We start from the raw sequence: 25287 nt of genomic DNA, 5'->3' as shown, positions 1-25287 counted from the left end.
GGCCTGAAGGTGAGCTGACCCTGTAAAATATTGTAGGTAAAGGGCCTGCTGGTGAGCTGATCCTCTAAAAAATTGTATGTGAGGGCCTGCTGGTGACTGACCCTCTAAAAATTTTTATGCGAGGGCCTGCAGCTGAGCCTGAGCTGACCCTGTAAAAAATTATATGCGAGGACCTGCATGTGAGCTGACCCTGTAAAAAATTATATGCGAGGGCCTGCATGTGAGCTGACCCTGTAAAACATTATATGTGAAGGGCATATATGCGAGGGCATTATATGTGACAAATACCTTTATGTTCATCCGCTTTCCTCTGATGAAGTCGAGAAGTCATGGTCAATCCAGGCCTTGTTCGTTTTTATAAGAGTCAACCTGTCAGCATTTTCAGTTGACTGGCGGATACGCTTATCTGTTATAATGCCACCAGCAGCACTAAATACCCGCTCAGACAAAACGCTGTTGGCAGGGCAGGCCAACACCTCCAAGGCGTAGAGCACCAGTTTGCGCCATGTGTCCAGCTTGGACACCCAGTAGTTGTAAGGCACTGAGGGATCATGGAGGACGCTGACACAGTCTACTATGTACTCCTTCACCATCTTCCAAAATGTTTCCCTCCTTGTGACACTAGGCCGCGCATCAGGGTGAGGGAGCTGGCGGAGTGTCATGAAACTGTCCCAGGCTTTGGAGAGTGTTGCCCTGCCTCTGTTGGAACTGCTGTGTGTTTCCCTTGTCTCCCCTCCTCGGTTGGTCAAGGAACTGCGGACTCTGCGGAGCGATTTTTCAACAAGAATCTTCTGGTATTGCATCGTTTTGCTCGTCCTCTCCACCAGAGAAATGAGAGATGAGAAGTTGTAGCGAGGGTCGAGAAGGGTAAACAACCAGTAATCAATGTTGTCTAAAATGGATATAACACGCGGGTCGCGGGAAAGGCAGCCTAACATGAAGTCAGCCATGTGTGCCAGAGTACCAACAGGCAAGACTTCGCTGTCGTCATCAGGAGGATCACTCTCAATCTCATCCTCTTCCTCCTCTTCTGCCCACCCACGCAGAACAGATGAAATTAAACCTTCATGGGTACCACCCTCTGTAGTGGGGGCAACCGTCTCCTGCTCCTCCTCCTTCTCCTCCTACTTTTCATCATCCAATTTGCTCTGAGAAGACGAACTGAGGGTGGTCTGGCTATCACCCTGTATAATGTATTCCCCCATTTCCACCTCTTCCACATGCAAAGCGTCATCCTAATTGTAAGCAGCGAACGTTTGAGTAGACACAGAAGTGGGATGGTTACGCTGATAATAGCTTTATCGCCTCTCACCATCTGTGTTGATTCCTCAAAGTTTCTTAAAACCTCACAGAGGTCAGACATCCATGCCCATTCCTTGCTTGTGAATAGCGAAAGCTGACTGGAAAGGCGACGAACATGTTGCAGCTGGTATTCCACTACTGCCCTCTGCTGCTCACAAAGCCTGGCCAACATGTGGAACGTGGAGCTCCAGTGCGTGCTCACGTCACACAACAGCCAGTGAGCTGGCAATTGGAAGCGCTGCTGCAGCGTAGACAGACCGGCTGAAGCTGTCGGTGACTTGCGGAAATGTGCACACACGTGGCGCATCTTCACCAGTAGCTGAGGCAAACTGGGGTAGGTTTTGAGAAACCGCTGAACCACAAGCATAAACACGTGGGCTAGGCATGTGATGTGTCTGAGCTTGCCGAGCTCCAAAGCCACCACCAAGTTACGGCAATTATCAGACCCAACCGTGCCTGGTTCTAGGTTGAGTGGCGAGAGCCACAGCTCAGTCTGGTCTCTTATTCCCTGCCACAGCTCTGCGGGGGTGTGCTGTTTGTCACCTAAGCATATCAGCTTCAGCTGGCCTGTTGCCGCTTCCCCACTGCAGTGTTACACTTCTTCCAGCTACCAACTGATAACTGACTGGTGCTGCACGTGGATAATTCGGAGGTGGAAGTGGAGGAGGCGAAGGAGGAGAAGTGGGGGTTGGAGCCACTAATGTAGGTGCTGGCAGAAACCCTGATCGACGTAGGGCCCGCAATCCTTGGCGTCGGAAGCGCCCATGCCATCCCAGGGTACGACTTGCTCCTGGCCACCACTACATTTCCCTGACGTGTGCCGTCAGGGAAATGTAGTGTCTCTGGCCGAATGCACTTGTCCATGTGTCCGTGGTTAAGTGGACCTTCCGGGCAAGTGCGTTGGTCAGGGCACTTGTGATGTTACGGGACACATGTTGGTGTAAGGTGGGCATGGCACACCGTGAAAAATAGTGGCGCTGGGGACTGCGTAACGAGGGACGGCAGCCGACATCAGGCTGCGGAAGGCCTCAGTGTCCACAAGCCTAAATGGCAACATTTCCAGGGCCAGTAATTTGGAAAGTTGCGCATTTAGTGCTATGGCCTGTGGGTGGGTGGCTGGGTGGGTATTTGCGCTTGCGTTCAAATTCCTGGGGTAAGGACATTTGTACGTTGCGCTGGGACATGGAAAAGGATGTGGTCGCTGATGGTGCTTGCGAAGGTCCAGGTGCATGGCAGGATGCATCCGGGCCTGCGCCTTTGACAGGGGATTGGCCAGCACGTAACACAGGGGAAGAGGTGGCAGTGGTGTGACCCGCAGACACAGAGTGTGGACCCAGGTGTTCGTCCCACTTATTACGGTGCTTGGATGCCATGTGGCAGATCATGCTGGTGGTGGTGAGGTTCCTAGTGTTCACACCCCGGCTCATTTTCGTATAGCACAGGTTTCAAACTACTATCCTTTTGTCGTCCGTACTTTCCTCAAAAAAGCGCCATACTGCAGAACATCTACCCCTTGGCAAGGGAGATTTCCATAAGGGGTTGCTCTGTGGAACAGTTGCATGCCTGTGTGGTGTGGCCGGCCTTCTCCCTTTTGCCACCCCACTGCCTCTTCCAGCCTGTTACTGTGCTGCAGATCCCTCCCCCTCTGTACTGCTTTCCACCTTTCCAGGTTGGGTCAGTGACCTCATCGTCCACCACCTCCTCTTCCACTTCCTCACTCTGATCATTCTCCTGATTTGTTGACCTAACCACAACCTCAGTGATTGAAAACTGTGTCTCATCCTTTTCATCAACTTCTTGAGACAGTAATTGCGGTTGACTCATTGGCAACTGTGTCTCATCATCATCCACCTCATTAAACACTAATTGCCATTCCACACCGTCATGTTCTTGTGACTGTAAATGTTCAAGAGATTGGGAACCAGGGCACAAGATCTCCTCATGTCCCTTTTCAAGCGTGCTCGGTGAGAGGGCCAAATCAAGTAATGGCGATGAAAAGAGGTCCTCGGAATATCCAAGTGTGGGTTCACTTGTTTGGCCAGACTGTAAGTGGTGGGAGGAAGGAGGATCAGGGTCAGGATTGTGTTGACCAGACTCCTGGCTACTGAGACTGGACTTGGTGGAAGACAGGGTGGTGCTTAACTGACTGGAAGCATTATCTGCTGCAATCCAACCGACCACCTGGTCGCACTGGTCTGACTTCAAGAGTGGTGTTCTGCGCTGCCCTGCAAACTGAGAAATTAAGCTAGGTATTTTGGATGATTGTTTTTCTTGTGCTCTGGCAGAGGCGCTGTTTCTCCGCGCTCAGGGCCACGGCCTCTGCGTGTACCATTAGCATCATAGCCACTTCCCCGTGTACTGGATGTCACTGATATTTTAGGGATGCGCACACTTTAAACAGGAGATGTGGCGCCCATAATTTAACTGTCCGCAGGGGACACCGTCTATGGAAAAAGTGCACTGGATGTCACTAATATTTTAGGGATGTGCACACTTTAAACAGGAGATGTGGCGCGGATAATTTTACTGTCCGCAGTGGACACCGTCTACGGAAAAAGTGCACTGTATGTCACTGATATTTTAGGCATGCGCACACTTTAAACAGGAGATATGGCGCGGATAATTTAACTGTCCGCAGTGGACACCGTCTATGGAAAAAGTGCACTGGAGGTCACTGATATTTTAGGGATGCGCACACTCTAAACAGGAGATGTGGCACAGATAATTTAACTGTCGACAGGGGACACCGTCTACAGAAAAAATGCACTGGATGTCACTGACATTTTAGGGATGCGCACACATTAAACAGGAGATGTGGCGCAGATAATTTTACTGTACGCAGGGGACACCGTCTATGGAAAAAGTGCACTGGATGTCACTGATATTTTAGGGATGTGCACACTTTAAACAGGAGATGTGGCACGGATAATTTAACTGTCCGCAGCGGACACTGTCTACGGAAAAAGTGCTGTGTATGTCACTGATATTTTAGGGATGCGCACAATTTACACAGGAGATGTGGCGCGAATAATTTAACTGTCTGCAGCGGCCTATTACACAGTATTTTTTCACATAAATGGCCTGTTGGATATGCAAACGATGAAAAGACTCTGTCAATGGATAGTTAACTGATCAGAGGAGCCCATTGGAGCTGATGTCTGCAGTTGTGGTGCAATGGGCTCCTCTGATCAGTTAACTATCCATTGACAGAGTCTTTTCATCGTTTGCATATCCAACAGACCATTTATGGGAGCTAAGTAGTATCTTCATTTACTTATTGCTTTATTGGTATTCCCTACGAATATTTACTATACATCACCCCCTGATGAACTGCCAGGTGCAGGTAAAACGCGTTGGGGTTTTAGTACCAATATATTGATATTATGGTGTTTTCTTCTTGGATTAATGGATTTATCTTGTATCCACTATTCAAGTAAGGTTTTACTAGGGTCTAGATAGATATAGGTACGGAGACAGGGTACTTCCACCATTAGGGGGTATCCCTGGGCACAGGTTTTAGATCTCTAGGGATATCTAGGGAAAGATACCTATTTTCCTATAATATAATTCCCCCCTGTCTCCGCATATTTTTCACATTATGTGACTTTCTATCTCTTCCTGAAATCTATTATCCTATTCATAGTAGGAGTTTTCTTAAAGAGTATCTTTCTCTTAATTTAGGATATCACTTGAGCAATTATTTGCTCTGTTACCCCCTCATATTAATAAAGGTATTTTTTTAACAAGCACGTTATGTTCTACTTACTCTAAGTATAAATCTTCTGTTTCAGGGGGCAGGTATGGGCACTTGATTGAAAATCTTAATTACTGGTAATCTGCCTTCAGAATAAAGGTACCTTTACATGAGCCAGTTATTGTGTAGATTATCGTTAAATCGAGTGAAACTGCATGATTATTGAGCAGTGTAGAAGCAATGAACGATAGAGCAACAACCTACAATCGGTAGATATCCTGTGGGTTCGATCGCTTGTGTGGGCACAAAAATTATCGTTGGACGTTAACGATTTCATACTGCACGCATGATTACAGGCGATCAATTTGTCCACAACACCATACAACATTCTGCTTTACAAATAATGGAATATGCGATTGAAATTACGATTTCGCGAACGATAATTGGCACATCTAAGGGTAAATGCACACGTTCAGGATTTATGTGCGGACAATGCGCACTGAAATCCGCAGGTGTTTGCAGGGAAATCAGTGTGGTCAATCCGCATCAATTGGTGCAGATTTACATGCAGATTTGCTGCAGATTATCCGCATGTGGATTTTACTCTCCCCATTAAAGTGAATGGAGAAAATCCGGTCAGGAAAAATAAAATAAATTTACATACTGCAGATTTTAAAATACGCATGGAAAAAATCTGCATTGTGTGCATGAGAATTTAAAATTCTCATAAAATACAATGTACATGACCTACAGTGTGGATTTTTCGCGCGGTCTGATCGTGTGCATTTAGCCTTAAGGGTCATTGTTGAAACGCTCGCTACACCAAGAAACGATTCGTTTGTCACTCAATCGTACCGATCATCGCCTTGTGTAAAGGTACTGGAGTTCATCAATGTTTTGGATGCAGCTTTGAACGTGAGTGGAGTATAAAACATGAGAGGTACAGGAGGCTATTGGGAGGTCTCACCAGATATAACTGAGTTGTTGAGTTCGTCCTCATCTTCATATAACAGCATGTCGTCTTTATGGCTGGAATCCCTGATCAAGTTTTCTTTGTTTTCCTCGGCTTCCTTCACAGAGCCACATTTATTCACAGAGTCGCCGCCATTAGAATTAGAGACCCCTTCTCTGCCCTTATCTAGACTAGAGGGCCGTGATGTTCGGAAATCAATCCTCTTCTTCGGAGAAGATTTTACTTCTCGACTATGAAAGCTGAAAATAAGAAAATCTCAGCTATTTTATATTATAATCTGTTTTATAATCTAATAAAGGTACATGATATAAACTGTAGTGAAGGTACTGTTCTTACCAGTGACTGTATTTGTGAGTTATAACCTCCCTTCTGATTCTCAGCTGTGTCATGTGACCAACTCTTTGACTTCCAAATAACACAGCATCCTATGTGTGGACAGGAAGGCAGTTTCTCTATGTATTCCTATGGGAGCCTCACTCTCAGTCTCATAGGAATGAATAGAGAAGTAACTGACTTCCTGTCCTGTGTAAGTTGGAGAGTGTTGGTCACATGACACAGCTGAGGATCAGAAGGGAGGTTTTAACTCACAAATACAATCACTGGTAAGAAGATTACCTTCACTGCAGTTTACCTCATGTACCTAACAGGTCAGAGCATTAAAAAAACTGTGTGAGTTCTTCTTTAAAGAAACTCTCCAGGAGCATGACAAATGATTTCTATCAGGTTTTACCTATGATCAATCACTACAGCTTAAATGCATGGACTAATGGGACCCTGAGGTAGTCTGAAATACACCTCTTTCCTCATCAATGCCTTAGGCTGCTGATCTGCCATTCCTCCATGCTTTACACTGTAGCTCTGATTGTTGGAAGTAATTGCATAATAACTGATTTCCATTACAGAAAATATAAAATACTTGAAGCATGTATGTCAGGCAAATTACCATGGGGATCTGATTTTGTTGGACTGTCCATTAATGGCTCATCCACATGACCGTGCTCGGTCTGGGAAACGTGGCCTGTGTGTCAGCTGCACATCCCGGACAATCCACAGCTCCTCTAATCAAAACTCACTGTATCACAGTGATTTCTGATTAAGTCTGTTCCTATCTGATTGCAGGTCTGTAGTACTGTACTCACATTATCATTTGAATACAGTACATGGGCCGCATTTCCTGGTGTGAGCCCAGCCGTGTGCATGAGCCCTAGGACAATACCCTACTAGGAGGGGTAGAAATATGGAACACACCTTTTAAGGACACCCACTAAGTAATTTGTAGTAACATTGGAGTGATAAAAGGATTAACAGTAAAGCATGGGTGTAAAAACTGTGGACAACCCCTTTAAGAGAAAGCTTTTTACAGTTTCAGGAGAAAACCAGAAGATAAAGGGGATCCTCCTGCAATAAAAAAGTGACCATTACTTACCTGGCAGATCCCATCCAGGATATGTTCACCCAGTGATGTTATGTCAACAACATATGACCGTTGTAGCCAATCCCTGGTCTCAGTGGTGCATGGAACAGGCTAGTGATTGGTTGCAGCAGTCACAAGTTGTCAATGTGACATCACCGCTGCAGCCAGGTAAGCAGGTCTGTTGGGAGAACTGTAGCGGCGGTGCAGGATCTGCTAGGTAAGTAATGATCACTTCTTTACTGCAGGTTCTCTCTGCTTTCCTCCTGAAAACAGACAACCCCTTTAACCTTGCTTCCTTGGCTGCACCCACCTGTCTTGCCGATGTTTTGTAGCGAGGGCCCGGTGGAGCTCCTCAATGACTCGGCTGGGGGGTAAAGGCATATGCATGGCAGGCAGATGAGGAGATCCAGTTGGGGTGGAATGCTTCACAACTTGACTGCTACTTTCTGGGGGTTTCTGGCTGGATGTCTGGAAGAGATTGCTGTGTCCTGAGATATGGGAGCAGCCGACAGGAGTGGAGTTCTTCATGATCCTGGAGGGAGGGGAGGTCATGTCTTCGAATTCTATACAAAAGGAATTGAGAATATTGGGGGGGCAGTTCGGTTATTGATCCTTCCCGTAACTTAAAATGTCATGCTGCAGAAACCTAAGGAGCCCAAGAAAATTGTAGCTGTAAGAGTCCTCACACTTTATAACTGCTTCACCGTTGTCACTAGTGTTGAGCACGAATATTCGAATAGTAAATTTTTATCGCGAATATCGCCACTTCGAGAATTGTGCTATATATTCGTTATATCGAATATTCAGCATTTTTATTCCATCTGAACACATGATTCCTCTCTGCTTCTTGCTTGTGGGCCAATGAGAAGGAAGCAATGTCAAGTTCACAACAATACTTAGTGCACCAATCAGTAATCTGTAGTCAGACCTGCTAAAATGTGAAGTATTCTAATCACTGCTGATTAGCGCAATCGCGAATATTTCGGAGCACTTGACTCTATCTGCATATAAAGCTATTGTAATGTTTTGTCGTGCCAACCATTTTCTCCAGTCTCAGGAGAAACTCATGAAACTTCTAGCAGCTTGAAAATTGTAGCCAAAGTGACCCACACCTGTATTTCGTGTTACGAATTCGCATTACGCGATTTTTACATGCCAATTTTTCACATTCAATAAAATAATCTTGAATTCTCGAAATTCGCAAATATATGACGAATATTCTACAAAATATTCGTGAAATATCATTAATTCGAATATAGCCCCTGCCGCTCATCACTAGTTGTCACATGGACTCCACCATAAAGCTCCCTATACAGTCAGGTCTATAAATATTGGGACACCGACACAATTCTAACATTTTTGGCTCGTAACACCACCACAATGGATTTGAAATAAAACAAACAAGATGTGCTTTAACTGCAGACTGCCAGCTTTAATTTGAGGGTATTTACGTCCAAATCAGGTGACCGGTGTAGGAATTACTACAGTTTGCATATATGCCTCCCACTTGTTAAGGGACCAGAAGTAATGGGACATAATATTCATAAATCAAACTTTCACTTTTTAATACTTGATATTTCATGAAGTCTGGAACGCATAGACATCACCAGACGCTGGGTTTCATCCCTGGTGATGCTCTGCCAGGCCTCTACTGCAACTGTCTTCAGTTCCTGCTTGTTCTTGGGGCATTTTCCCTTCAGTTTTGTCTTCAGCAAGTGATATGCATGGTCAGGTGATTGACTTGGCCATTGCATAACATTCCACCTCTTTCCCTTAAAAAACTCTTTGGTTGCTTTTGCAGTATGCTTTGGGTCATTGTACATCTGCACTGTGAAGCGCCGTCCAATGAGTTCTGAAGCATTTGGCTGAATATGAGCAGATAATATTGCCCGAAACACTTCAGAATTCATCCTGCTGCTTTTGTCAGCAGTCACATCATCAATAAATACAAGAGAACCAGTTCCATTGACAGCCATACATGCCCACGCCATGACACTACCACCACCATGCTTCACTGATGAAGTGGTATGCTTAGGATCATGAGCAGTTCCTTTCCTTCTCCATACTCTTCTCTTCCCATCACTCTGGAACAAGTTGATCTTGGTCTCATCTGTCCATAGGATGTTGTTCCAGAACTGTGAAGGCTTTTTTAGATGTCATTTGGCAAACTCTAATCTGGCCTTCCTGTTTTTGAGGCTCACCAATGGTTTACATCTTGTGGTGAACCCTCTGTATTCACTCTGGTGAAGTCTTCTCTTGATTGCTGACTTTGACACACATACACCTACCTCCTGGAGAGTGTTCTTGATCTGGCCAACTGCTGTGAAGGGTGTTTTCTTCACCAGGGAAAGAATTCTTCAGTCATCCACCACAGTTGTTTTCCATGGTCTTCCGGGTCTTTTGGTGTTGCTGAGCTCACCGGTGCGTTCCTTCTTTTTAAGAATGTTCCAAACAGTTGTTTTGGCGACGCCTTATGTTTTTGCTATCTCTCTGATGGGTTTGTTTTGTTTTTTCAGCCTAATGATGGCTTGCTTCACTGATAGTGACAGCTCTTTGGATCTCATCTTGAGAGTTGACAGCAAAAGATTCCAAATGCAAATAGCAGACTTGAAATGAACTCTGGACCTTTTATCTGCTCATTGTAATTGGGATAATGAGGGAATAACACACACCTGGCCATGGAAGAGCTGAGAAGCCAAGTGGGAGGCACATATGCAAACTGTAGTAATTCCTACACCGTTCACGTGATTTGGATGTAAATACCCTCAAATTAAAGCTGACAGTCTGCAGTTAAAGCACATCTTGTTCGCTTCATTTCAAATCCATTGTGGTGGTGTATAGAGCCAAAAATGTTAGAATTGTGTCGTTGTCCCAATATTTATGGACCTGGCTGTACATGGATGTACTAACTGACGCTCAGAATCCTTGAGTCTTCTTCTGTCAAGTTGTTAGATATTATCTTCTATTTCTCAGTGTATCTGTTCCTGGGAAAGCTGGGTGGCCTATATGGTGGCCATTATAGCACTGGCAGAGCTTATGACCTAGTTTATCCCAGAATTGCAAACATGTCTGGTAATGTAGTGTTACATCCACAGCTCCATTATGACTGCATAGGGTACTTTCACACTAGCGTTTTTCTTTTCCAGCACTGAGTTCCCTCATAGGGGATCAATACCGGAAAAGAACTGATCAGTTTTATCCCCATGCATTCTGAATGGAGAGAAATCCATTCAGGATGCATCAGGATGTCTTCAGTTCAGTCACTGAACAGCGTTTTGGATGGAGGGAATACCGCAAAATTCCGGACTAGTTGCCGGAATGGCAGATCTGGCATTAATTTACATTGAAATGTATTAGTGCCGGATCCGGCATTAAAAATACTGCAATGCCAGATCCGTCCTTCCACATGCGCAGATCAGTAAAAATGTGAAAAAAATATATAACGGATCAGTTTCTCCGGATGACATCCGGAGAGATGGATCCGTTCTTGCAATGCATTTGTAAGACGGATCCGCATCCGGATCTGTCTACAAATGCTGTCCGTTTGCACACAGATTGCAGGATCCAGAAGGCAGTTCTGTCGCCGGACCTGCTTGCCAGATCACTCTGCCGCAAGTGTGAAAGTAGCCATAGTCTTGACATGCTCGAATCTAATAAAGTTGGGTCCCAGCTCCTGTAATGGGGCTTATGTTAGCTGTCACCCAGCTTTACCACAAACAAATTTAGTGTTTCGCAGTTATCCTGCTTGTCATTGGAAACAGTCAACAGGCCTGTGAACAGTGTATTGGCATGTCTGAGCAACAACCTCCAGCAAGATAAACCACAACACCGTCACACACCATAGCATCTTGCCTACTGGGGATCCATGGATTCTAATAGGGCATAGTAACTGTGAGAAACCCTGTGTGACACACCAGCGCTGCACATCTACATATCACTTACTGGCATTAGTCTTAGGTATCTCAACTAATAGCAGTTTAGGAAAGTCCGGACAGTATCATTTACGTGATACTTAATATGGGCACTGCAGAGCTGCCTTGTGTGGATTTCACCCTTATAGTGGGGCAAAACCGCTCCAAAATCCGCACAAAAAACAAACAAAACAAGTAACACATCCGTATTTTGATACACAGAGAAATCCACACAAAAATCTGCACAGAATTTGCGTGCAGGTACCCCTGGGGCATTTTTTTTTTAGTAGATTTTCATGCAGAAAAACCACAGTGTAAGACCTCATGCACACGATCGTGCCATTTTTTTGCGGTCCGCAAAAAAAGGAAGCTGCCCGTGTGCCTTCCGCAATTTGCGGAACGGAACGGGCGGCCCATTGTAGAAATGCCTATTCTTGTCCTCAAATTGGACAAGAGTAGGACAGGTTATATTATTTTTGCGGGGCCACGGAACGGTGCAGCGGATGTGGACAGCACACAGAGTGCTGTCCGCATCTTTTGCGGCCCCATTGAAGTGAATGGGTCCGCACCCAAGCCGCAAAAAATGCGGCTCGGAGGTGTACCACAAAAACGGTTGTGTGCATGAGGCCTAAGGGTCCATTCACACGTCCGTGGAATAGGTCCGCATCTGGTGCAGACCCATTCATTCTCTATGGGGCAGGAATGGATGCGGAGAGCACACTATGTACTCTCCGCATCCGCATTTCTGCTGTAGGCTGATACCTGTAGACTGTTCAGGCATGCTGGGAGTTGTAGTTTTGCAACAGCTGGAGGGCCGCAGTTTGAGGATGCCTGGTCTAGTGGATGGTGCTGCTGCCAGTTACAATTAGGGACTCACAACAGCAGGCATTAGTGCTGATTCTTCTGAGGTGAGATGGACTACCAATCCCATGAGCACTTGCTCCTTCATGCAGCCGATAGTGTAACTTGGAGAAAGTCCCCACTGTTTAAAATACTGTTGATGTGAAAATGTACTTATTAGGCCCCTTTCACATGGGCGAGTATTCCGCGCGGATGCGATGCATGAGTTGAACGCATTGCACCCGCACTGAATACCTACCCATTCATTTCTATGGGGCTGTTCACATGAGCGGTGATTTTCACGCATCACTTATGCGTTGCATGAAAATCGCAGCATGCTCCTCTTTGTGCGTTGCGGTGCGATAATCCATGCAACGCAGGCCCCATAGAAGTGAATGGGGTTGTGTGAAAATCGCAAGCATCCGCAAGCATGTGCGGATGCGGTGCGATTTTCACTCACATTGCTAGGAGACGATCGGGATGGAGACCCAATCATTATTATTTTCCCTTATAACATGGTTATAAGGGGAAATAATAGCATTCTGAATACAGAATGCATAGTAAAATTGCGCTGGAAGGGTTAAAAAAAAAATATATATAATTTAACTCACCTTAATCCACTTGCTCGCGTAGCCCGGCATCTCCTTCTGTCTTCATTTGAGCTTTGTGCAGTAACAAGGACCTTTGGTGACGTCACAGTCATCACATGATCCATCACCATGGTAAAAGATCATGTGATGGATCATGTGATGACCGGAGTGACATCATCACAGGTCCTGTTCATGTATTTAATGCTCACCCCAGGTCCTGTTCAGCAAAGGAGCCAGAAGGAGATGCCGGCTACGCGAGCAAGTGGATTAAGGTGAGTTAAAAATTTTATTATTTTTTTTTAACCCTTCCAGCGCAATTTTACTATGCATTCTGTATTCAGAATGCTATTATTTTCCCTTATAACCATGTTATAAGGGAAAATAATACAATCTACAGAACATCGATCCTAAGCCTGCACTTCTGTGAAGAAGTTCAGGTTTGGGTACCAAACACGCGCGATTTTTCTCACGCGAGTGCAAAACGCATGACAATGTTTTGCACTCGCGCGGAAAAATCGCGGGTGTTCCCGCAACGCACCCGCACATTTTCCCGCAACGCCCGTGTGAAAGGGGCCTTAGGCTGTCATTGTGCTCTTTGACCACTAGAGGCTGCTGTTTCCCCACGCAGCTAAGCTAAAGCTGGACTTTTGAATATGCATGAGAGTTGGGGTTAAGAAGCTGAAGAAGGAGCAGGCATCTTCTCAGGGACACAGGAGCTGGAAGATAGAATACAGTGGCATCCAGGCGTCAGTGTGAGCTGGAGTGGCTGGAATCACTGTTGAAAGTGACAGATTTCTGTTGGTTATCCAGATATCGTCCAGAAAAAAGAAGATTGGTTCCTGGAAAGCTTGAAGAGCTGTGGAACGGAGCTACACACCCTGTGTGATGGATACCACCCCTCGTGCCTGCTTGACGTCAACTACGTCAAGCTTACGAGACGCGGTATGGTCACTGGTTACCAAGACATGACGTTACGCCCTCCTGGAGGAGCGGGTAAGGTCAGTCTTGGTACAGTTTTCACAGACTCCTCCTGTCCACACGGGCACAGAGAGTCAACAAGCTGAGAGAGCCTGGTCACTGCCCCAGTGAAACAGCGCTTCCTCAGCCCGGGAAGACTGACCCCAGCTTCTCGTTTGATATAAGCCCGGTCCGCTAATGGGATTATATAGGGTGAGAAACCAACCCGCAGTAGCGTATAACTAGGCTGAAACACGGACGTGGGGATTCGTGATCGAGATACCAGAACAGCACAAGATTAAATTATATATTTAGGGTACTTTCACAGTAGCGTTTTTCTTTTCCGGCGCTGAGTTCCGTCCTAGGGGCTCAAATCCGGAAAAGAACTGATCAGTTTTATCCCCATGCATTCTGAATGGAGAGCAATCCGTTCAGGATGCATCAGGATGTCTTCAGTTCAGTCTTTTTGACTGATCAGTCTTTTCAGAAAACCGTAGCATGCTGTATTTTTACCTCCGGCCAAAAATCCTGAACACTTTGACTGAACGCCGGTCTTTTTCCCATTGACTTGCATTAACGCCGGCGCCGTGTGTTCAGTCAAACCGGATCCGGCTTTTGCATGTTAAATCCGAAAAATGTGAAAAAAATGTTAAAGTCTATAAATGGCGTATCCGTTTTTTCCAATGCACTTTTTCATTGTGATCAAAATCCTGATCAGGGTTCAAATGTAATCCGTTTTCACACGTTTTTCCGGATCCGGCGGGTAGTTCCGGTGTCGGAATTGAATGCCGGATTTAAACAACGCTAGTGTGAAAGTAGCCTTACTCGCCTTAAGGGCACACTAGATAACATACTATAAACAAAGAATATAGGTTACTTTTTCCACCTGCACTGTGAATGTTTGCATGGTGTGTGTTTTCTATAGGGCAGGGCAGCTGTAACCAGCACCTCCAATCTCAGCTCATCGATTGGACTCCAGTTGGCTGACACCTCACTCCAATTAGCTCTTGGAGATGTCATTAGTCTAGGGGTTCACATACTTTTTCCACCTGCACTGTGAATGTTTACATGGTGTGTTCAATAAAAACATGGTAACATTTAATTCTTTGTGTGTTATTAGATTAAGCAGACTGTGATTGTCTATTGTTGTGACTTAGATGAAGATCAGATCGCATTTTATGACCAATTTGTGCAGAAATCCATATCATTCCAAAGGGTTCACATACTTTTTCTTGCAACTGTATGTATCCGGTTTGCGCCTGCGATGGCCGGGCAATTCATAATTCCTTATAAATCTCCGGTTCCATGCTGTCTGCTAGATTTGATTGAACTGGGGAATGGCTCAGACCTCATGCTGAGAGATTCTTCCTGGCACATCATCTCGGTTCCTGGCTGACTGGAGGACGTGTCAATTTGTAAACAAGTGGCTTGTTGAAGCCTGGACCCCTGTGGAGTTCACTACCTCTGCTATCTGACAAGCCGAGCGTTGAAGTGAGAACTTATTTTGCATGTACACTGACCAAGGTGAATTAAATCAATATCATGGCTGCCATTTCAACGATAATCCATATTCCTGACACCCTGCATGGCCTCATGGTTGCTGGAAAGACTTGTCTGATTTAGGTCACCATCGGATGAATAGCAGGCCTGGGTCGGTAAGAGTGTGCATGCCACATTTTTCTGCAAGGAATCTGTTGCGTTAAAGGGACACTGCGCAACTGAACGCAACAGTATTGTTAAAGAAAATTCTAGAGCTTTATATCTGTGATAAGGTGGACGCTGCTGAGTTACACCACACGCGAGATCATATCCTGCATCACACACAATTGTTCCCGTTTCTAGGTTAATAGGTACGCAACGCAGTGTTAGTTCTGCTCGCAGTGGTAAAATTGTCGCAAATGTTTTCCCGGCTACCACTCGAGGGCGCCTTGCTGTGTAACTCAGGGGTCTCAGTCTACGGGCTGAGGGGATGTAACTTTATGCTATGTTCACTGCATTTGGAACTGTATGTCAGTGTTTCCCAACCAGTGTGCCTCCAGCTGTTGCAAAACTACAACTCCCAGCATGCCTGGACAGCCTTTGTAGTTGTAGTTTTGCAACAGCTGGAGGCCCACTGGTTGGGAAACACTGCTGTATGTGATATCCTGTTTAATACCACTATTCAGTAAAGTTTCTGTTTTTGCACAAGCTCGTGTCGGTGTTGCTTTCCTCGTCTGTGACTTCGCTGTATCCTGGGGAGCCCTCCCCGGTTCACGGTCTTACAACAGCCGGGGGACCAGGGGGAAAGGGCAAGCAAGGAAGTGGAGCAGCAGCCATTTTATAGCCAGCAGCATGGCCAGGAGATAAAGAGACTGAGAGATCTCCACAAACAGATGTGAGCATTGCTTCAGGAAAGACAGTACAATCCAGCCCAGATAGCACCTGTGGATTTTGTGTGCAAGGAGAGAGTCCCAACTACTATTGCATTCTCAGTCCAGCCTAAATTCTGTAACACCCCAGAGTGGTGTTACCACTTCTGCACCCTGCTACTGTCTTTACTGGTCTAACCTCATGTCATCTTGTGTATTTATTCCACCAGCAGGTGGCAGCAAACATGGCAGAGTTGTACTTAGATAGAATGGAACCTTCAATTTTACTACTGCGAGCAAAACTAACACTGCGTTGCGTACCTATTAACCTAGGAAACGGGAACAATAGTGTGTGATGCAGGATATGATCTCGCGTGTGGTGTAACTCAGCAGCTTCCACCTTATCACAGATATAAAGCTCTATAATTTTCTTGAACAATACTGTTGCATTCAGTGGGTGAGTCCTACTTCCTGCAGGAAGGGTGGGGACCAGTTAGCTTCAGTCTAACTTACCCCCTGCTAGGGGAAGGGTGTGCAGGGGCACTTCTCTGCTGGACATGCCCATGCCAGCGAGAGCACCCTAAGCTCTGCTGGCTATGGAGGCCAAAGCTTAAAGCCTCAGGAGCGAGGAGGAAAGTTCCCTGGCATAACCTAGAGTCAGACTACAGAGAGAAGTGCAGCATACAGAAGAAGCTGAGTTATACAGCCAGCCTGTCAGTACAGCAGAGTCAGAGAGAAACAGATGTAGCAGAGTGGAGTTTGCCTGCCATTTTAATGCTAAAGCCTGCTGGAACCAAGACAAAGCCTGAAACTGTTTTGAAGAACGTTTATACAAAGAAAAGCTGCCATTGAACTTCATCTCAAGGTCTGGACTCCAGTTATTTTTTCATCCCTCAATTATTCCCCCTATTTATTGCTTAGAAACCAAAAAGCCTGGGGTCCAGCCGTATCCATGTAGGAGCACCATGACACACATAAAGAGACATTTAGGTCGCACTATACCACTCGGCATTCCTACACCTGGGTTGCGTTATAGAGGGCCCTAGGGGGAGGCAACCGTTGCAATTCAATCAGAAGAATTGCCCTGCATCCCAGGAGGATTCTGCCACCAACTCCATAGCCATTCAAGCCTCTGAATGCTGCAGCCCCCAGCTGGTTCCTGGAAAGGACAATTGTAAGGGCGCCAACATTAGCACGCCAACATTTCTGCACCCGGGCCCCAACATTCGGACTGGGTTAACTGATAGACAGGAGTTAATAGCAAGCTGAGTGCTATTAGAAGTTAGCTAGGAAGTTATACTGTAAAGGAGAGTGTGCGTGCTCACCATCAGTGCTTACTGTTACAGCTAGACCGACCCCTTCACCTAGGGTTTCCCTTAAAGGGCTTCTGTCACCCCACTAAACAGTTTTTTTTTGTTTACTTATAATCCCTATAGTGCGATTTCTGCATACATAAGCTAAATAATCATTTCGGTCCAGTAGAATTTGTTAAAAACGTAATTTTAAAATATGCAAATTACCTTGCTACCAGCAAGTAGGGCGGCTACTTGCTGGTAGCAGCCGCATCCTCCGATCCTAAAGACGCCCCCTCCGCATTGTGATTGACAGGGCCAGGGAACGGGATCGTCCTCTGTTGGCCCTGTTTGAATTCAAAATATCGCGCCTGCGCCGTACCTGTCTTTAATTGGCGCAGGCGCACTGAGAGGCGGTCGCTCGCTCGGCCGCTCCATCCTCAATGCGTCTGCGCCGATGACGTCACATCTACACCCGGCGCAGGCGGAGGGGGCGTCTTTAGGATCGGAGGATGCGGCTGCTACCAGCAAGTAGCCGCCCTACTTGCTGGTAGCAAGGTAATTTGCATATTTTAAAATTAAGTTTTTAACAAATTCTACTGGACCCAAATGATTATTTCGCTTATGTATGCAGAAATCGCACTATAGGGATGGATTATAAGTAAACAAAACAAAAAAAAAACGGTTTAGTGGGATGACAGAAGCCCTTTAAAGAGAACTGCAATCTGTGTTCTGTTATTTTTATTACAATATATTTATGTTCTTCGCCATTGTTCACCTTTTCCAAGATAACCCTATTGATCAGTTAAGGTATTGGCTCATGGCCATGCTGCAAGGCTGAGAGCCGCATGAGAGCCGTCTGCTGGGAGTCAGGCGCCCTAAAGCCTGCTGTGGACTGCCAGGTGACATGTTTTGTTCTGTGGATTCTTGCTGTGTGAATTAGCACCAGGACTGTTGCTGTGTGAATTAACACCAGGACCCTGCAAAGTATTGTTTTTCTTTTCTGCCTTTTTGTATGAATAAACACCAAACTTTCGCTTTTCAACCGTTGGCTTGCCTCTGTATTGCGTCCGCTTACCCTGCCTACCAGAGCAAATACCTACATAGGATACAGGAGTGTATTCCACCTGGGCCTGGTAATTTGTCTATTTTTATCTTTTTAAGACAGCACTTCACTTTCTGCCCTATAGCCTGATCTTGAGGCTAAGGTGTTGGAGGCCCAAAGATGCAAAGGACTCTTGTCCTCCAGGGAAATTGTTTGTTCCTTCAGACTTACATCATAAGGTATTTGAGGAACATCACTGTACTGTCTTGGCTGTACACCCTGGGAGTAGATCCACTGTCGATCTCATCTCAAGCAGATTTTGGTGGCCAGGGCCGCGTAAGTGTGTTGAGAACTATGTGTCAGCCTATTGTACCTGTGCTTGTGCTAAGGTGACACATACTCGGCCTTCTGGATCTCTTCTTCCGTTACCCATCCCGTCTTTCGGCCGGTACCCAAAATAATTGTTTCTAGACAGCAGATCGTCCTGCGTAAACAGCGATCTCCTGCCCAGAGACAATGAATCTGTATGGAATGAGTGATAGCAGTAGAGATCCGTCATCCCCATACTGAGGAGATGACCACTGCATGAAAATGTAGCTTAGGCTGCAGACAATCGGGCAATTATTGGAAATGTTTGGTTCTTTTCTGATAACTGCCTAGTAAATCATCCGGTGTAAAACAACCATAAGCAAACTCTACAATACTCTATCAAGTGATATTATCTGGCCTGGACTTTTAATCGCTCTAAGAGCTCCCTACACACATGAATTTAGTCTGGCGTTTTTTGACCATTAAAAAAACACCATAAAAACCATATGCATGCTCTTTTATTTTTTTTTTATTTTTTTGGGGGGGGGGGGGGGGGGGCATTTTCTTAGTCTACTTTCACATTCGCGTTTGGTGTGGATTCGTCATGGATCTGCATAGACGGATCCGTTTAGATAATACAACCGCATGCATCCGTTCAGAACGGATCAGTTTGTATTATCTTTAACATAGCCAAGAAGGATCTGTTTGAACACCATTGAAAGTCAATGAAGGACGGATCCGTTTTCTTTTGTGTCAGATTGTGTCATAGAAAACAGATCCGTCCCCATTGACTTACATTGTGTGTTAGAAAGGATCCGTTTGGCTCAGTTTTGTCAGACAGACACCAAAACGCTGCAAGCAGCGTTTTGGTGTCCGTCTCCAAAACATAATGGAGACGGAACGGAGGCAAACTGATGCATTCTGAGCGGATCCTTTTCCATTCAGAATGCATTAGTGTCCATTCACACATCTGCAATTCCATTCTGCATTTTGCGGAATGGAATTGCTGACCCATACATTTCTATGGGGCTGCACGATGTGCGGCCCCGATCCGGAATTGCGGACCCGCACTTCCGGGTCCACAATTCCGATCCTGAAAAAAATAGAACATGTCCTATTCTTGTCCGCATTAGCGGACAAGAATAGGCATATTCTCTTAGTGCCGGCAATGTGCGGTCCACAAAATGCGGATCCGCAAAACACACACGGATGTGTGAATGGACCCTTAGGGCAAAACTGATCCGTTTTGGACCACTTGTGAGAGCCCTGAACGGATCTCACAAACGGAAAGCCAAAACGCCAGTGTGAAAGTAGCCTCATTTCCAAAACAAATGTGTGGATGACGTCCTTATTTCAAGCATTTTACCTATAGAGAAGGAAATTAAAAAAACAACTGAAAAAAGCTCCATTACTAACAATTAGAAAAAAAATAAACTATAAAAAAAGCAGGTTTAAAAACTAAACTAAAAGGAAAAAAATGCTGAATAGCACTCCATAAAATCCCTGTGTGATCATTCTGAACACCATATTTCTCAATGTTTACGCAACAATAAAACTAGCTGCCCGCCTGTAGCTACAACTAGGGGGAGCTCAATGCATAGGAGTGCATACACTTGCCAATGTCTGCATGTCAACTCGTTGCATTGAGCTCCCTCTAGTCTCAGCTGGATGAAAATTCAGTTTTTCCACATCGGAAACAGAAGTTTAGAGCCGCACCCCTCATCCCCAGTGACCCCTAGCAGTCGCACTGTCTGCCTCCATTAACCCCCTTCGCTATCAGCACCCTACATCTAAAGTGCTGGAGCGATGGGCAAACATGGCACCCGCTCGCAAGTGCAGCGGGTGTCATGGCCGGCGGGTGTCTGCTGTTTTAAACAGCAGAGTCCCACAGTTAATTACCGCGACCAGCAATAATGCAGATCACGGTAATTAAAGCCTTTAGATGCCGTGATCAAGTGAGAACACTGCATCTAAATGGTGAAATCCTCTGCGACCAATGAGGATACCGGTAATTAATTTAAATGTTCTAGGTGAATTTTTTCCCCGCTTCCCACTACATTGTATGCCATGATAAATGATGGCATTAGAAAATACAACTTGTCCCGCAAAAAATAAGCCCTCATACAGCTATGTGAACGGAAAAATAGTAGCTCAAGGTAGATAGGGAAAAATAGTAGCTCAAGGTAGATAGGGAAGAAAAATTAAAATACAAAAAAACCTCTGGTATCCTAAGGGTTAAAGGCTATGTACACCTTTAAAGGCAATTTTTTGTTTATGATTGCATGTTATTCATTTTTGCCTAAAAATCACATTTTCAATAGGCCTTTATTAAAAATATTGAGCCAGTCTGTCACAAAGGATTAACTGTTTTTGTAACTGTGTAACTGGTACTTTTACTTTCACTTTGTGCAGGTCATTTAATAACCCTTATCCCTAAACAACTAAGAGGTAATAAACACTTATTTAAGCCACATTCTTATCAGTAAGATAAGAACTGAGCTTTAATGAGTGTTTATAAGGTGAGATAGCAGAGATAAGGAGTCCGTCTGCTCCCCAGGTGACGGAAAAATCCACAGGCTGCTGCTTGAGCATGTCAGCTCTGTACAGAAAAAAAGGATTCCAGATATTTAATAAAGACCAATTGAAAAAAATATTTTTAGCTCAAAATAAGGACAATGCAATAATAATAAAAAATTGCTCCCAAAGGTGCACGATAGCCTTTAAAGGTATGCCATTGTTCACCTCAGTTGTGCCTCTGCCGCTGCCGTGCCAACCCTGTTTAGATCCCTGCTGTTCTTCAATACTTGGTCCCAGCATGACTAGGTTGAAAAGGATTACTAAGCCAATCACAGGCCTTAACAGTGACCTACCTCAGCATGTGATTGGCTGAATATTCCTTTCATCGCATTTCTGGAGTGTCGAGCCAGGAACAGTAAGAAAAGAGGATCAGAGCAGCGGAGGAAGGGCAGTGTCAGGGATGGGTGGAACCATTTAATATATTTTTAAACTCTTCTTACCCATTTTCTTTAAAGAATCTACGTGGAAACCCCCTTTAAGAACAAGTGTTTCCTACTATGCAGGGTATGACAGTGTTGTTTTTTATATTGTTTGAGGTTGGTGTGCAGATGGTGCCGCAATACAGTATAGTTTCACAACTGCTTACAGTAGCCTACCACTTACAGAAGGGTGAGTGTGATTGTATCCCTTTTTTCGTACAATTATAAATGGACATACCCCAAACAAATTAGATGAACCCTTTTAATGCAGGGTGATGAATAACCGTACAGTGCCTGGTGTGCAGACAAAACTTTATGGAATGCAAATCACTAAATCAGCCTGTGCAGACCATGCACAAGCAGGGAATACTGAGAGAGGTTAGCTCTGATGTCTGCAGAACTGTGGATGCAGTTCTTCCACATCTACCAGCAGAATAATGAGTGCAGCTCTGAAGAATAATACAAGTTGTAACTCAGGATCAATACAGAATCCATAATGTAATGTCTGTACACAGTAAGTACAGCTCTAGAGTACAATACAGGCTGCAATTCAGGATCAGTAAAGGATACATCAAGTATCTACAAAGTGGCTCACCAGCAGAAAAGTGATTGCAGCTCTGGAGTATAATGCAGGCTGTAACTCAGTGGTGGCTTATAGCATTAAAGTGGTATGTACCTGTCAAACACTGATTCACCCATGAAGATGCCTTTGGCTGCGGCATAGGAAGTAGCGGTGGACTACTGATGAGAGTCCTACTTCTCTCTGGTGAAGGAGATTCTACAGGTTCGGTGAGCAATAAGGCTTGTAAAGTTTTCTCCACTGAGTCTTTCAGATCTTCCTCCAAGGCCAACTGAGCTTTACCTAAGGTCAAAGATAAAAAGACCATGAGAGGGGAATTAGATCATCAACCATGTAACTGCAGCAATGTTCCATAACGTCTGCATATTCCTGATTTACCATCTCCATGTCATTTATGGTAAGTGGTGGAACCAAAAATCAGCTGTCTAGTTTCCCTTTAACAACCCCACAGGACAAGTACAGCATTACATTGAAATCAATCGACTGTGTATATAATGCATTGACAAACTCCAAATCGAGAGCTCTTTGTAGCCGCTCTGGTGGGTGGAGCAGAAACCCCTTTAAAATAAAATATTGAGCTGTCATTCATACTCTTGTCAAGTTCTCATAGAATTCTTTTCAGCTGTTTTTCTAGGGAATGCTGGGTGACAACGAATATATAGCCACCTGAAACAGCTAAATATTAGCAGAAAGGAATGACTGAAGAACTTCTTGTTGGGTTGACATCATGATACCTTCTTGATCTTCCCCTGTGTCTGTCTGCTGATCCTCGTCCAGAGAGCTGACATTCACTGCAGCTGCTGCAGATGTTTCTGGAAGTGTTTCTTCAGTGGGAGGTGACTGGCTTAGAGGCATTGTTGGGTCTCCAAAGGACTCTCTTGTGACATCTTCTACTGGACAGTCCTTAGGGTCAAGGTCTGAAAAATCAATTTGTTTTATTGGTAAATAGGTATAAAAAATTATGAATTGTCCCCAGATAGTAGATGTTGGTCTTCAGGGGTCACAAACCCAGCACACTACATACTAGAGATAAGCGAATTGATTCTAGACGAAACACATTTGTTAAGAATGTCACAAAAATTTGCTGGCAAGTTCGAAGCTTATGTGATTCATTATGGACAAATTGTGTAAAAACGGCTTGCTCTGATTGGCTCAGAGGCTGAAAGACAGCCTCATTAGCCAATTGGGCTATGCTGACTGAGAAAGGGCACCATAGTGTGTTTAGCTTTTGACCTGGAAGGAGTGTGTCTGGAAGTTTCTGACAAAATCATTATAGACAGAAGCCAATAATGTAGTTTCATGGGAACACTATATGGAGAGATATAATTGTGTAGATTTTAGGGAATGTATCAGGGAAAGCTTTGAGGGAGTGAGGGGCTGGTCACACTGTGTAATACAGCTGCTTGATTGGTGTAACAGCTCTGCCTGGCAGTTCTGTTTTCAAAAACCCCTGTAAGAAAAAAATCATTTTTATGTATATGAACAGAGTGACAGCTTTTTTTTCTAAACCTACAGTTTTTACATAGGCTTATTGCCAGCACAGCACCCCAACAGCATTCTGCTGCAAACACTGAGCAATTGCACCTTTTTTTCCCAGTGTATTATATCTGTGTTATTAACACATTGCATTATAGCCAGACCACTTTATGGCAAAAACGTCATTTTTATACCCGTGTTATTGAACAAATATTTCAAAAACATTTTACTGCAAACACTGCATTGCTTATATCTGTGTTTGCAAATGCACTGTTTGTTTCAAATACATTTTTGTACAAAAATTTCATTGTTGAACCAGTGATATTAAATGCATATTTCAAAGTAAGGATGAGTGAACAAGACTGGATGGCAGATGATCCCAAATCTGTCCAAGTTCATTTTGGACAAATCCACTAAAACGGCACATAGCACCATTTTAGTGTACATCTTGGTGAGAAAAAAGCACTAGGGAGGAAGAAGAAGGGTTCTCACATGACCCTGAGAGGATGTGGGGGGGGAGTACTTGCCCTGATTGACTCCCAAGCTGACAGCCTTGATGAGCCAGTGCTGCAGCAGACAGGGACAAGCCCTAGCAGAACGCCATTCTGTGCTGTGAGAGGGTGGTTGTGTTTGATGATGTCTGACAGGAAAATTATCTTAGTGATTCAGGGACAATGAAGAATCAGTCAGGGACAGTGAAAAATCAATCAATCAAGCTTATTTCCAGGGACAGTGAAGGTAAAGGCTAGTATTCCAAAGAAGAATTGTGTGTGTGTTGTGTACAATAGAGAGAAGCAGGGCAGCTGACAGACAGGGAAAGAAAAGACAGGACCTGTGGCTGGCTGTGCCTGCTAAAAGAAGAGCAGGTACACCTCAAAAGCAGCTACCTGCATGCAAATACTTTCATTTTCTTACCACATTTTCACATAAATCCTTTTTTGTTAGGTTTGATATTATTAAGCAGTATATCAAACCTCACAAAAAATGATCTCTGTGAAAAAATCAAGAAACAAAATGAAAAAAAAATGTCTGTTAAGGTGAAACTGAGCGTCAGGCCTCAATTTCCCATTTATGTATTTTCAGTTTCCACATGGTCTCAATTATTATTTTTTTTATTGGAGGGTGCTTTCAGTTTACTTACAGTAAGCAGCGTATATACGTGATTACTGCAGCAATAACCACGGTGTGGCAGCAATCTAGCTGTGTGTGTTAAGTTGAAATTGAGTGTCACGCCTCAGTAGTCCGAACATATTTTTAGTTTCTACATAGTTGGAATTTTTTTTGGGGGGGGGATTGTTAACTGTATTTAAACGAGCATACATTTATATATGTGATTACTACAAGACAGACAATCTACCTGTGTGAATTAACAAGAAATTGAGCGTCAATCCTCAGTTGTCCGTTTACATATTTTCAGTTTTCACATGGTTGGAATTTAAACATTTTTTGTGATTGTCAAATGTACTGTAATTAAATCAGTATGTATATATATATATATATATATATATATGTATATGTAGAAAACGGGACAGCACTCCAAGACTTGAAAAGGATAGAAAT

The 25287-nt window shown here is 44.5% G+C and overlaps 1 protein-coding gene across 1 annotated transcript in view; it reads right to left on the bottom strand.

Annotated features, from left to right (window-relative positions):
• The window catches only part of PHACTR3 (phosphatase and actin regulator 3), a 168004-nt gene that overhangs the window by 127377 nt on the left and 15340 nt on the right, over positions 1-25287 (bottom strand). The window contains exons 3-7 of the mRNA XM_044299648.1: positions 22986-23168; positions 22348-22533; positions 20293-20298; positions 7694-7946; positions 5964-6208 (exon numbers count right to left, since the gene is read on the bottom strand). Coding sequence (XP_044155583.1) covers positions 5964-6208; positions 7694-7946; positions 20293-20298; positions 22348-22533; positions 22986-23168 — 873 coding nt within the window. The remainder of the gene's footprint in view (positions 1-5963; positions 6209-7693; positions 7947-20292; positions 20299-22347; positions 22534-22985; positions 23169-25287) is intronic.

Source organism: Bufo gargarizans, chromosome 6 (assembly GCF_014858855.1).
Source record: "Bufo gargarizans isolate SCDJY-AF-19 chromosome 6, ASM1485885v1, whole genome shotgun sequence".
NCBI lineage: Eukaryota > Metazoa > Chordata > Amphibia > Anura > Bufonidae > Bufo > Bufo gargarizans.
This window is presented reverse-complemented; position numbering and strand designations above follow the sequence as displayed.